Source organism: Pantherophis guttatus, chromosome 2 (assembly GCF_059756535.1).
Source record: "Pantherophis guttatus breed Tessera chromosome 2, ASM5975653v1, whole genome shotgun sequence".
In the NCBI taxonomy this organism is placed as follows: domain Eukaryota; kingdom Metazoa; phylum Chordata; class Lepidosauria; order Squamata; family Colubridae; genus Pantherophis; species Pantherophis guttatus.
In genome coordinates, this window is record NC_142064.1 from 206,806,969 (window position 1) to 206,822,030 (window position 15,062).

Consider the following 15,062-nt stretch of genomic DNA (forward strand, 5'->3'; position numbering starts at 1 on the left):
GGGAAGGGAGTGGAGATAAAACCTCCCGCAGCAAAGCCCATAAAAATCCTGATCTTGAGGGAGACATAGACTGGATCACTTTATTTCAGAAGGAGTTTAGTGGCATCTTTTATTTTATTAAAAGCTGAAAGGCTTTGTGATTAGCACAGTCCTCATATAAACCCCTTCCTCATAATATGAACTCACTGGTTCTGAAACAGGAAGCAAATCTGTTCGTTCTTTAAAGACTTGAAGAGAAAGATTCCATTGTTTCTTATTGTCCCTTCTCCTGGCTCAGGGGTCTGCAACCTTAAACACTCCCTCTCATCTCTCTTTCTTTCATCTTTTGTCTCCCTCTCCCTCCTTCCCATCTCTTTCTCCCTCCCTCTCATCCCTCTCTCTCTTTCTCTTTTTCTCTCTCCCTCTCTCTCTCCCCCTCCCTCTCCCCATCTTTCTCTCTCTCTCTTTCTTTCTCCCGCGTGTCTCTGTCTCTGTGTGCGCACGCGTGTGCGTGTCACTCTCTCTCACTCCCTGTCTCTGTGTCTCTTCTTACTCTCCAAGAAAGCCCTGTGTGATTTCCTTGGGGCTTTTCGCTACCATTTTTCTTTCTTCCTTTTGGAAATCCGGGCTTGCTGAGGAATGAACGGCAGAGGCTTCCCTCCTCCCCCTCCTCCTCTCACAACCCCCTGCCCGGCTGTGATGAGGCCCGGAGGGTGCGCACGAGGAGAAGGAGGAGGATAGAAGCCTCTGCCGCTTATTCCTCAGCAATCCCAGATTTCCAAAAGGAAGAAAGAAAAACAAGTAGCGAAAAGCCCCTAGGAAAGCATGCAGGGCTTTCCGAGTGAGAAGACACAGAGACAGGAAGTGAGAGAACGAATCTGTCTCTCCCCTCCCTATCTCTGCTGTGCAAGGCACTGCGAGAGCAGCGGGCAGGCATGGAGGGGGTATTGGGTCTTCCCCCCACCCCACGCCAAAGGAAAGCCAGCCAGGATTCTCCTTCCCTCCTACCCTTCCCCCTTCTCCCTTCCACCCACTCAATCCTACTTTGGGACAAAGGAGCGCACGCTGGAAATGCGTGTTGGGCAACTGAAGATAAGGGCAACCCTGAGAAGGGTGGGGCGGGGCGGGGCTTAATCACCACTGCATGCGAGCCGGATAGATTGCATTGGCGGGCCGCATTCGTCCCACAGGCTGTAGTTTGGGGATGCCTGATCTATATTAAAATCTTCATTTCTCACTTAAAATAATTTTGATTAGTAACCATGAGCAGGCATTTATATTGTAAGATTCCAATCTTCAATCAGCACGTTTATAGGAATAAAGAAGGCATATAAAAATAGGTTATCTGGTCAGAGAAGGAAACACTAATAAAACTCATATGATAATTGAGGATTGCAAGAAAATTACCATGCTGACTGTGGTAAGACAGAGACTTTCAATGCCTGCTTTAAAAAAGGAGCAATCTCAATCACAATGGCAAAATAATTTTTTTTTGGGGGGGGGGGGATCCAATTACAAAATGTTCACTAAGCATACAGTACTCAGTAAAATATGATCAGATGCATGAAGCCATTCTCAATAAGCCTATCTATTCTGCAAAGCAATATTTTATGATCATATTTATTTACAGAGCCTTTTAAGAAACATATCAAATCGGAACAACATAATCTTGCCTAGATTTTTTATAACAGGGATTAGTTCTGCCTCTTAAAAGGGAGACAAAAAGATTAATCACCTGAGCTTCGTGTTCATCAAAAAGCAGCTTCCGGGTGTCGGAATCCCAATCAATAGCAACAGTTGCATAGGCTGGAAAAAGGAAAAAAAAATCAATAGCTATTCATAAAGTTACCACAAATGAAAACTGCCTATAGTGAAATTTAAAAAAGATACGTACAACTCAGTTTGAGGATCTTCCCTTCTGTGGTAAGGCAGTTTACTTCTGATGTCCCATAAGAATTCACAAAACTGAAACTGAACAGCTGTTTTTTCTGGTGCTGCTTCCCTTCCACCTGCTCACCCCTCTCTTCAGACTGAGAAGCACCTGCATCTGGTCTTTTTTGTTTGTTTTCTTCGCTATCCTGATGCTCCATCTCTTCAACATCACCTAGAATAAATATATTGCAAAGAGTGTTTTCTACTGTATTTCAGATTTGCAAGTTCCCTTCTAAACTGAGAAGCAATTGATTCAAAATTACAAAAAAAGTAGGTGATTATATTGGAGAGAGTTTGGACTAAATTTGACGTGGTTTCAAATATTTTAAAGATCAGCCAGACTTAAGTTTGTGATTTAACAAAAAAGAAAAACATGCAAACATATATTTAGATTTTAGTCTAAATTTGGAGAATTTACCTTCAGATATATTGGTGAAGCCATTGCAAGTATCACTGTCCAGAGACACGTCACAATAGTCTTCTTTTAAATTAATTTTTACATAGCGTCTGAAAAATAATAGTTGGTCCATTATTGGGAAATCAGGCAAACCAATAAGCAAAAATAATTAGTTCCAAAACTGATAGCAATGACTATTTATTACTCATTCTGACCACTATCATTTAAATATATTAATATTAAATATTCATTGGTTAATATTGCTTTAAAGGAGGAATGGAAGTTTTATGGACAGGATTAGAACTGCAAGCAATAGTATAGCACAGTAAAACATAGTATAATAACAGATGTATATTATAACTTCACAATAGCTCATATTAAAATTGAAATAACACTTTTAAATCCGTTTGAAAATTGGGAAGCTATATTAATACAAAACTACCTAAACTGCATCAAGAAATATGAAGAATGAGTCATCACATATTCTATTGGTTTGTGTTAAGTTTTTTCAAAAGAAAGAACTTTTTCACTTCTTTTAACTATCAAATAGGCAGTGTGCAGTATAGAAATAATTGTACTTCTGTAATTTGCTGCAGTCCGAAGTCAAGTCAGCACGTGACTGGACTCGATTCTACAATTGTTTTTATGGCATTTGTTAAATAAATCACATGGTCATAAATTGTAATTCAACTTAACCAATAGGTGTTTTTTTTGCCAGAAAATGGCAAAAGGTGCCACAAAACATGATGTGATTGTGGGATGCTGCAACCGATCATAAATGTGAGCGAGTTGCCCAGCAGCTGAAATTGATCATGTGACCATGGGGATGGTGCAGCAGTCATAACTTCAAGGATGGGTCTTTTTTTCAAATCCATTGTAACTTTGAATGGTTGTTAAGTGCACTGTCATAAATTGAGGACTACTTATAATGCAGAATACTTCAATGAATGTTTATAACCATATGAATAGTATGCTAAGATGGGACTTACACTTACCCAATTCGCTCCAATATAACATTGTACAAATACTCTATTGTGAGCTTGTGTTTGGGTACAGCTATGAGTAGCGGTTGGCCATAAAGAACTGTCCCTGGGGTAACACTGGATTGTCTTGCTTTCTTTTCTCTGAAGTAAACTGAGAGTGTGACACATTCAGCACTATCTTCAGTTGGTTTACAAACTTCATATCTGCAAGAAGAAAGAGAAGATCAAGAGCTATTTACTATCATTCCAAGTAGAAGAACATATATTTAATTCATATGAAGCAGATTCCAACAGAAAATCAGAAAAATATTTCTTAACTGTAGGAACAATTCAACAGTGTCATTCAGAAAAGTGCTATGTTGCTCTTTATTAAGATATATTCATGCATAAACTAGATAGAACTTATTATGAACAGATGATTTCCTTCTGATCCCCTTGACTTACTACTGTCCCTTTTTCAAATTATTATTATTAGATTTTTATCCTGTTTTTTTCAAATGAAAGAACTACGAACTTGTTCCTTCTAGGAAAGAGGAATGTATTGTTGCTAATCAAATATATTCCTCCTTTTTTGAGGGATCAAAGAATTGCATTTGGAGTAGCCCATCCAAGAACCTAGATGCCATTTTAGTGGTACCTGACATTTGTCTAAAATGGTTCATTTCATTCCCTCACCACTTCTTTTTTGAAAAGTTTTTTTTTTTTTTTAAACATAAAATACATCTTTTTAGAGCAAGGATTTGATCCGGTATAAAGTAAATACAATTACTCACATTCCCCCAACCAATTTTGTTCCAAATTTTATCCATTTACCTCTTTAAAAAAAAAAGAAAAAAAGAAAAAAAATCTTATTCTAAACATTTAGATTTTAAACATTCTACTATGTCACCCTAATTTCTAAACAATTATTTCCAAACAGACATCATTCCAAATCTTTGTCATTTTAACAATTAATATTTCATATATATTCCTCATTTCTAAGACCCATTACATCGAGTCTATATTGTACCTCTTTTAAATGGCAACTAGTATCCATAATCTTGACAAAGAATATTTTCCTCCTCTCTTAATTGTTCTAAATCAATCAACATTTCCATCTAAAATTTGTCACTCTCAAAATACTTTATTTTAAAGTCTACTATTTAACTGATTCATAGTTTAAATAGCTATTTCCCAACAGTGTTTTCCGCCACTTCTGTCTCTATTTATTTAACTGGTTCACAGTTTGGCTTAACTATTCTCCAGTATTGTCTCCTCCACTTCCTCCTGAGTTTATTTTTTGGCTGGTTCGCATCTTAATCAGTTGCTTTCCAGCGATGCTTTCCTCCACTCCTAATCTTACTTATTTGAGCTGATTCACAGTATAATTTTAACTGCATACCAACATTATCTCCTTCAGTCCTCCTAAATCTATTATGAAACTGGTTCGCAACTCAAATAGTTGCTTCCCAGCAATGCTTTCCTCCGCTCCAACCTCTATTTTTAACTGGTTCACAACTGTATTTCAGTTGCTCTCCAGGTATATTTTCCTCCACTCCTAACTTTTTATTTTTTGGCTAGTTCACAGTTTTGCTTTAACTGTTACCTAGAGTATGCTTTCCTCCACTCCTAACTCTAATGGCTGGTTCACAGCTTTACTTTGGCTATTTTCCAGCCCGTGCTTTCCTCCACTCCTAACTCTTATTCCTAGTTTTGCCTTAACTGTTCTCCAGTATGATGCTTTCCTCCACTCCTACCTTATTTGTAAGACTAGATCACAGATTTACTTTCACTGTTCTCCAGAATCATGCTTCTCTCCACTCCTAACTTTATTTGTTTAACTAATTCATAACATTTTATTTTAATTATTGTCCAGCTTTATGTTTTCCTCCATTTCTACATCTCTTATTCAATTATTTAACTTTAAATTAATTCACAATATATTACTCGTATTCATTTTTAAATCCATTCTCCTCCATATCTTTAACTGATTTAAAATAAAAAATTATATCGACAAATATCTTAGCTCCTATTCTCTCCTAGGCTTTCTCCCGTGCCATATTTATTTTCAGCAAACATCAACATTTTAAATCACTTTAAAATCAATTTTCTATAATTATTAAATCTGTAATTAATTCTTCTTAATATCCAGCACCTTAGAGAACATCTTCTTCTAAATTATTAGGTCTGTAAATAGAGCTTAAAAATTCCAAGTTTAAAAAGGTATTGAAACATCCAAAAATCATAATTTTCAATCATTTACACTCATTTTTTTCTGTCAAATTGTTGTATATTCATAAAATCAACTTAGATAAAAATAATAGTGAAAAAAGAGAGAGAATAGTAACAATATTAATAATAGTTAAAATAAAAACAAAAGAAAAAAAACAAGAATAAAAATAGGAAAGAGAATAGAAATATAACAAAAGAAATTGAAAAGAGAATTAGAAAAAATAGAGAGGGGAAAAGGGACAAAAGAAAGAAAGAAAGAAGTAAGAAAAATAAAATAAAATAAAATTGAGAGAGAGCTCAGAGAAGAAGGTATCTCCTAAAATTATTCAAAGATCAAACTCCCAGACACCATTACATCCATTTAATTCAAACTATGGTATTTTGTTATCTTGTTATTTTCAATTCCATTTTTTTTCCTTCTCCAATCTATCTGAGTATATTTATTTTCCATTTCAATGTCCTCGAAGTTATAAATTCTATAAAGTTAATTCTGAATTGACTATTCCATATATGGTATCATCATGTTCTTCTTTTGTTGCCACGCCCTTTTTCTCTTGTTGTCACGCTTAATAAATCAGTTTTCATTATTCCATTTAGTTTCTTCTTTCTGATCTTCAATATCCTCCAATACACAGATTATATGTCCAATTATATGTCCAAAGTCAACCTGTCGAGATCCCCTCGCCACTCAGCATGATGGTGGCAACCGCGGATCCTGGCGCTATGAACATGAAGTTGGCCCCAGCGCTATACCCACCTGGATCAGCGGAAGGGGCGTTGGGCGGGGTGGTCATTTGCACAGGTGGTGGTAGGTGTTTAGCATAATTAGTAGGCGGCCGGTCACACTGCGGTCGGAGCTAGGGTTTTGCTTAACTGCCCTTCCTCTGCTTTGCTGCATTTGCTGACTCATGCAGGGGCTGGATTGCGCTGTCCGGAAGGGCGTGTGAGCCGCCGTAATTATTGGGCGCGTGGGTTTAAAAGGCGTTGGGAGGCGGCCGCTCCCAACGCCGACTTTGTATGCCTTTGCATTAAGTGTTTTCTTCATCGCTGACGGTGCTGGCGACCGTTTGGAATAAACCGCTTACAGCAACTAAGACTTGGCAGCGTATGTTTTTCCGACGTCTCCTAGTCACGCAGTAGGAAGCTAGACACAAGCCTCTTGAAACTTTTCTCAAAATAATCCACTTTAAGTAACAGGCAACAAAGTTTCTCTTTCAAGTAACAAGCAGTCTGGAGTTTACACTTTCACTTTTCAGCTGGCAGCCATCTTTTCCATCTCCGTTTGTCTTTTATCTTTACTTTTAAAAGCATATTTATTTCCTCTTCTCCTTCCTCTCTCTCAAACATAATCCAATCTCGTTTAGCCATAAAAAATAAAAAAAGAAGACCAAATCTGTAATAAAATCATTTCCAAAAAGTCTTTAATTAACGCTATCTATCAACAGGTCTTTTCTCCACCATTCATTTGAGTCTTTTTGCCCCGATGTTTCTCAGCCGCTGTTAAGGCTGGGGCACACTTTTTGTAAATCCAGCATTTACAGGCAGTTCCCGCCTGGGCAGAAGTTGACTGACCCGGCTTTCAAACTCCCTGCTCTGCTCTCCGCTTCTCGCTTCTCCTCCTCTCCTCCAGCACGATCTTTGTTCCTGGTTGCTGCGGTTTCGGGACAGCCGCCATGGCTGTCGTTCCACTGCCGCCGGCGTGAAGGGAAAGCCTCCGGCCCCGAGGAACCTGCCCGTTCCTCTCGGCCACCCAAGAGGTCCCTTCTTGTCCCCCTGTCCCTTCAAGACAGGGGAGGTCCGAAGACCTGTCGGCGGCAGCTTGGCAGACGGGGTTTTGGCAGAGCTCCGCGGAGCTTGCCATTTCCCCATCTGTATCCCTGTGGCGCCAACCGGAAGTCCTTTCCCTCACCACTTCTGAGACAGATGGTCTAATAATTCAACAAGTTTTCTGAAATCATGGTTTGTCCAATCACTTCTGACAGAGGCACTCTATTTCACAGTACTTTTTGAGAAAATTGTCCGTCAATTATTAAGTTGAAGCTCTGTTCTGTACTATCTGCAGCTGGATTAAGAAATAGAGAACACATGTGTACTATTTTAGATTAATACCTTGGTTGTGATGTTAACTATCACCAAACAACTGGCCTGATATTCTATCTATAGCTGAGTTCAGTTATAACAGTTCATACCTCTGTTCAGATATGACTGCTAAAACAACCTACAGTTACCATTTGAACCTGCTGCCAAACCCCTACTGGTCTTCTGTTCTAGAGGCTTTCTTTTTTCTTCAAGAGCTAAAAGTTGCTTGATACTTCATTTTCCTTTTTACTTCATATTATGAAGACTTTATTAACTATTTTCTCTTGAACAATTTGGAATAAAATGTGTACTCTTTGATTTTCAATAATTACTATTTGTACTTTCAAAAAAGTTTTTTTTAAAAAAAACAACATTCTGCTTCCCCTCAAGGATTAATTAGATGATGCCAATTTATAGAACCATACTATTGTATTTTCCCTCTGCCCTTAACTATTAGAGATCACATTTCCTATTTAATATCTACATAAAGCCCTGAAGAATGCTATCCTGAGAATCACACAGGATAAGGCATCATCAGAATTCTGATGATATTACCTATTTCAATTCTTGGTAACCTAACTAGTATAATCATGGTTAGCTCTTCCACCTCTCTGCTATGGATGGGGATGCACTACCCCTGATAGAACTGGTGTGTAATTTGGGGGGCCTCCTGGAGTTGAAGTCTTGCTTGAAGAGCAGGTGGCAACCATGGCTAGGAGGACCTTTGTACAAATTCATTTGCATCAGGCAGACCTTCTATATAGGCACTTATTCCTTAGCGAGCCCTCATCTGAATTATTTTGTACATGGAAATCATTCAAAAACTACAGCTGGTCCAGAATGCAGTAGTGTGCATAATTATGGGTGCACCTTGGTACACCCGTGTAGTATCAGTGCTACTATGTGAGCTGCACTTTTTACTGGTGGCTTCTGAATTTGGTTCAAGGTGTTGGTTGTCACCTCTAAAACTCTTCATGGCTCAAGAACAGAATATTTGAGAGATCATTTATCTCCAATTATTTTTACCCACCCTAAAAAGTCAGACAGATTTAGCATGTTTCAAGTCCTGTCTATTAAACAGCGACATCTCCCGAGACTCAGGACATGTGACTTCTATGCGGCTGAGCCTACCTGTTGGAACAGCACATCCGCTCCCAGGATTTGAATAGTGCTGACCATGCTGGCATTTAGAAAAGCCCCCCAAAATTGGCTCTGCTCTTGAGCACTGTGCCAAATTTAATTTATAATTTAATTTTAGTATGGCCACTCAATCGAGAGTACTCTGGGCAGTTTAACAAATAGTACAAAAATATGACAGGATCCTCACCAATAGTTAACAACCATATTAACTCGAGGAACAAAACCAGGTCTTAAGAGTATTTTCGAATCCTAGTGAAGTGGGTGCTGTCCATATATCTTTTGGATGTTGCTCCAGAGGACAAGGGCATGACACAAAATGCATGTTTCTTCAGTCCACAAGATGGAAGCATTTAACTGAATGACCTGGAGTGCACACCCTCAGCCTGAATGTACTGGGCATGCAGAAACAATTGGAAATAATATGGCTCAGTATTATAATACTGTAATCCATTGTGGCTTGTTTAACAACCATAGTTTAGAAAGCATGATTTGGCACAGAATGTGCGCTAGCAATACATATCTTGAGTGGTGAATATTACAAAGGATATTCTCTTCATTCTCAAAATATTAATTCTCAAAATACCAAAGGGTATTCAGTAAATAATTAATTATACAAAATCAATTTCAGAGGCCCAGATCAACCTGTAGCTCATTATACTAAGTTTCTGGCTGATGAAAATTCATTAATCTCTCAATACAAAGACAAATTCAATCACAGTTTTAACTACGAAACTGTTGACATTTGACACCAAGCTAAATCCAAAAATGCTAGGGAATTTCTGAAACCTTGGCATTTACACAAATAAATCATCAACAGACACATAGTACGCCCTGCCCTATCTATATACCATTTTTTAAAAACTCAAGGAAGGAAACAAACAACTGAGAGCACAGCCTTCGTATAAGCAGGAAAAAGCAACAGATAAACAACTGATACAGAAATAATATCCTAATCAAGGAATTATGAATAACCAAGCTATCCAGAGTGACTGCATTGGTGAGATGAGCGGTAAAGAAATTTAAAAAATAATAAAATAAAATAAAATAATGCAATGCAATGCAATGCAATAATGCAATGCAATAATGAAATGAAATGCCTGCAGGGCAAATTGCATGAGTAATTAACAATGAAATGTCTGCAAAAAACCAACCAAGTTCAAAGAACACTAAGACCCCAATAGTTGAACCCTTATCTACAACCCTGAATGAAGTGAGTATCTGGACTCCTTTCAGCCAGGATTCAGGCATGGGATGGAAATGGCATTGGCTGCACTTTTGGATGATCCCTGGTGGGAGTGGTTTAGGGGTAGTGTATTTGTTCTTGTTTTACTTGACCTCTCAGCTGCCTTCAATATTACTGACCATGATATATCCTTCTGGATTGACTCCATGAATGGCACAATAATGTGCTTTATACAGGGCTAGTATGCGGGGTTCCATGGGGTTTATGTATTGGAGAGAGTGGTGCTATCCCAGTCAGACTTGGTGCATAATCTGGGAGTCTTGTAGAATCACGATTCCTGCTCAAGGAGCAGATGAACAATCATGGCTAGGAGGACCCTTGTATAGTTTTGTGTTATGCACCAATTTTGCCCCTTCCTGGACCATGAGGCTCTACTCACAGTTGTGGTCACCTCCAGAGTGGATTACTATAATACGTTCTACATGGAACTGCCCTTGAAGAGCATCAGAAACTTTAGGTAATGCAAAGTGTGGCTGCACAAACAGTTATGGGTGTCCCTAGTATGGCGCATATTGAACCTCTGCTCTACAAGCTCCACTGACTGACTGACTGCTTCCAGGTTCAATTCAAGGTGCTAATTTTGACCAGATTATTTGAGGGACCACTTCTTCAGGATTATATCTAACTGCCCACAAGTGAAATTCATCTGGTTCTCATCGGTTTGCTTTGGGGTTGACTTTCTTTTTAAAGGGGAATGGCTGTTTAAAATTTTCTGCATTGTTTTAGTGGTTCCTGGCATTGTCCTTTTGGGGTGTACTTCCCTCACTCTTTTTGAAAGCCTCTAGTGATGGAGCACCCACAACTTCTGAAGGTAAGCTATTCCATTGATTGATTGGTCTCACCCTTAGGAAATTTCTTAGTCCTAGGTTGCTTCTCTCTTTGGTTAGTTTCCATCCATTGTTTCTTGTTGTGCCTTTTGGTGCTTTGGAAAATAGATCGGAGTCCCTCATTTTTGTGGGACTCAATGAGGGGAAATTTGAGCCCCTCAAATTTCCTGACAGAACAATTAATCAGTGGAACAACTTGCCTTCAGAAGCTGTAAATGCTCCAACACTGGAAGTTTTTAAGAAGAGTTTGGATAATCATTTGTCTGAAGTGTTGTAGGGTTTCCTGCCTAAGCAGGGAGTTGGACTAGAAGACTTCCAAGGTCCTTTTCAACTCTGTTATTCTATTCTATTCTAAATGTTGGAACAGTGCTATTTTATTGTGCTATTTTATTGTGAGTTGGACTAAGGAGAAATTTCCTAAGGGTGAGACCAATCAAGTTGGCCATGCCCACCCAGTCACATGACCCATTTCCCACAGAAAACACTAGGAGACACAAAACCTGGGCAGGTGTGGCTAACATTGAGTTGGCCATGCCCACCCAGCCACGCCCACAGAACTGGTAGGGAAAATTTTTGAATTTCACCCCTGAACTGCCCCATTAGATCCAGAAGGGTTATATTGCAGGTCCTGTCAGCCAGAATTTCATCTGATGGGACCCAAAGATGTAGTCTTTGAAGGCCCTAACCACTTGTTTTTTCACATAGCCTTGAAGATCCCATAGAGAGCCTGCAACATGGCTGTATTATTATTCTGCTGCAATCTTGGCTTTTCATTTGTTTAATCGTTTTAACTGTCATTATATTGTTTTAATGGTTGTTGGTTGTCCACTGCATAAAGTTGCATTCACTCATATGGATACTTGTATAGATTTGCCAAACAAATTCTTCCCCAATTAGATTAGGATGACATTGCTAACTATGGATAAGGAAAGTACAGATAGTCCTTACTGATCATTCATTCAGCAACCATTTGAAGTTACAACACTGCTGAAAAAATAGCTTTACAGCCATTTACAAGTATTTACCACCTTTGTGGTGTCCCTAAGTTACATGGTAACTATTATAATCAGTACACAATGTCCTATGCCTGACCTGTTTTTTTTTTCTTTTTCTTTTCCTTCCTCTGCAGAGCAGATTGGAAAGAAAGGGATTGTAAGAAAATAAAGTATATGCCCTTTAGAGTTAAAAGCAATGCAATCATGCTGGCAGCTCAAGGCTAGAAGTCATAGATGTGCTATGCAAACAGCCTACAGTACTCCCTTGAAATATCCTCTCCAATATCCTCTCCTCTCTAACAATATTATCTTCCTATCTCTTTCTCTCCAATCTCTCCACTGGGTTGGTGAGAAAAAAGCAAACAATTTCTTTAGGCATTCTCTCATTTGCCTGACATTCCCTCATAGCATAGCAATAGCATTTAGACTTAAACATTGCCTCTAAGAGCTCATGAGGCTACCTCCACCCACTGCCTCTTGGAGTAGAGAAACTGAAGAGGAAGATATTTCAAGAGAGTAAATCTTTTACATGTTAAAAACAATGCAATCACATCGGCAGTGGGAAAGGATCAGGTGAACAAGAGATTTTCTACAAAACTTACTAGCTTCCCCCCTCCCCAGAGCAGAGATTGGAGAGAAAGGGATTTCATGTATACATCCGAACTAGACTGTGGTATTTCTCTGTGTCATATATGTGGGTATATGCATAATTTCGTATTTATTTATTTATTTGTCATGTTTATGTAGTGTATATTGGAGGTGGTGACCTTTTGAGAGCTGTATGCAACAAAATTTCATTTTAATGTTTGCCGATTAGTGTACATTCAAAGTGACAATAAAGCTATTCTATTCTAATTCTACTTCTATTCTTATTTCCAGACAGAAAGCACAGTCATGATCACTGATTTCCCACTTACAGATTGCTTTGCTTAGCAGCAGAGTTGCTGGCCACAATTAGGATTGTTATGCGAAGACTACCTGTAGAATTTTCCCCGGGATAATTCTTTTTCAGGATGTATAAGTTAAGGAAACAACATTCCTAGCAACATATTCTATCCTAGCTGTACATCCCCCATAAAATACATAGATGCAGGCTATTATAGAAAGATGGAATGCAAGAGCAGAAGGATAACTTTTCTGTTTTAGATACTAAATTAAAATGTCAAATAGCTACTCAATCATCTATTAGTCACATACTTTTGAAAATACTTAATAAATAGGTAAAGTAGATAACATGAGAAAATATGGCATTCATTGGTGAAGTTTTATAAATTAAAGATGACCTGCAAGGTATTTTGACAAAATGTAATCAATTCTAAGCATATGTGCTGAATACCTCCATCATCCAGGCGAAAATATCCAAAAGCACTCAAATATATTATTAAGTTTCCTAGGCCTCATGTTCCAATGCCAAATAAAAGATGAAAGGAAGAAAACAACAACAAAGAAGTTGTATGCTTGGGCAATGCAATTTGACAGACACTTACCTGACCCCTTGTAGCCTAGCTCCATGCTCCAGCAGGATCCTTGGTGATTTATGTCATCACCATGATGGCACATGCTGGGGCGTTACATCGGAGCAGGAGCCTAGTGGGGCTGGACATCATGGAACCTAAGGGGAAAAAAAATAAGTGTCCAGCTGTGTGCTGAATGCCTATCTTAGTTTAGCCTGGAGGAATTCAGCACAAGCAACCCAAGTTGATTAATTTTGTCAAACTGATTTGCAGATCACCTTTAATACTATCAAGTAGTGAGGCCACACTTGGAATACTGCATATACTTCTGGTCACCACGATACAGAAATGATGCTGAGACCCTAGAAAATGTGTAGAGAAGGCCAACAAAGATGATAAAGGGTCTGGAGGCTAAACCGTATGATGAACAGTTGAAGGAGCTACATATGTCTGGCCAACTGAAAAGAACAATTAGAGGGGGCACATGATAACTGTCTTCCAGTACTTGAGGGGCTGTCACAGAAAAGAGAGAATTAAAAGCACCAGAGGACAGGACAAGAAGTAATAGGTGGAAGCTTGTTAAAGAGAGATCCAACCTAGAAATAAGGAGAAATGTTCTGATAGTAAGAACAATTAATCAATGGAACAGCTTGCCTCCTGGTTTTGCTAGTTGAGAATTCAATATTTGTACAGGTAATCCTTGACATATAGACACAATTGGAACTGGGATTTCCATCACCATATGATGAGATCAAAAACTGAGACATCACATGACCGCATTGCTTAGTGACCACAATCCCAGTATGTCCAGCTGCTGTTAACTGAGAATTGTGGTTTATTAAATGAAGGGAATTCCAGGTAAGTAGCATGGCAGTGCTACAGGGATATTGGGGAGGCCCTGGGAGGCCTGGCATATACCATTTGTGAGTTGGCTAGGGTACAGCAGTTTTGAGCCTCTATTTCAGTCCCAGGGCTGTTGCTGTCACGGAGAAATGCCACCTCAATCCCCACATTGTGGTCAGCCACGCCAACACTATTGTGCAAAGCCCCAGTTGCCCTTGCTGCCCTGCGCTCCACACACTCTGCCACACCCTGCTAATCTTCACCACCTTGCATTGATTGTGCACCCCATTCCTATGCTTGGATCTAGCCCCACTAGATAAATTAGTGTGAGAATCTATTCCATAAGAAACCTAATAATAATACTTTTGTTAAAAGTGGCCATAACAACAGAATCTTGCAAGTCTGATTGTGCCATGTCTCTTCCCTTTCTTATTAGGTAGATGTCAGTTTGAGTTAGATAGATGTCAGACTGAATTAGGGAGATATCAGACTGAGCTGCTTATGCACACTTTCTGCTTGTTTGGGACTTAAACCATGTTTTTCTCTTACTATTTTGGAAGGGATCTGTCAAGGTCATCTTCCTTACTTTCTACACTAGCTTTGCAATAGGGTTTGTGACTGACAAACTAGAACTGGGACTAAGGCTTTACATGAGTTTATTGATTGTGCATAAGCATTAGAGATTAAATACCTAAGAGGATAGGAATTACTAAATTAATGAAATACAGAAAAACCATTAACAGGTTTCTAAACTATAAGTTTACATGTGCTTAGAAACAAAAAGATATTTTGGGTTCTAAACTATGATTGGACAAAATTGCTAAATCAAGTATTTATCCAAATGAAAAAGAACAAAACATACATCTTTATACATATAAAATAAAGGAAAACAGAACACTGTTTTGAATTTTCTCCTAGATCTTAAAATTTAAAAGATAATTTCTACTTGTAGGACTTCAATGAATGTATTAAGAAAAAC

At 38.6% G+C, this 15,062-nt stretch overlaps 1 protein-coding gene across 1 annotated transcript in view; it reads right to left on the reverse strand.

Moving 5' to 3' along the window:
• USP4 (ubiquitin specific peptidase 4) overlaps positions 1 to 15,062 on the reverse strand; it is a 50,853-nt gene that overhangs the window by 8,661 nt on the left and 27,130 nt on the right. The window contains exons 14-17 of the mRNA XM_034441040.3: positions 3,304 to 3,495; positions 2,330 to 2,418; positions 1,874 to 2,083; positions 1,715 to 1,785 (exon numbers count right to left, since the gene is read on the reverse strand). Coding sequence (XP_034296931.1) covers positions 1,715 to 1,785; positions 1,874 to 2,083; positions 2,330 to 2,418; positions 3,304 to 3,495 — 562 coding nt within the window. The remainder of the gene's footprint in view (positions 1 to 1,714; positions 1,786 to 1,873; positions 2,084 to 2,329; positions 2,419 to 3,303; positions 3,496 to 15,062) is intronic.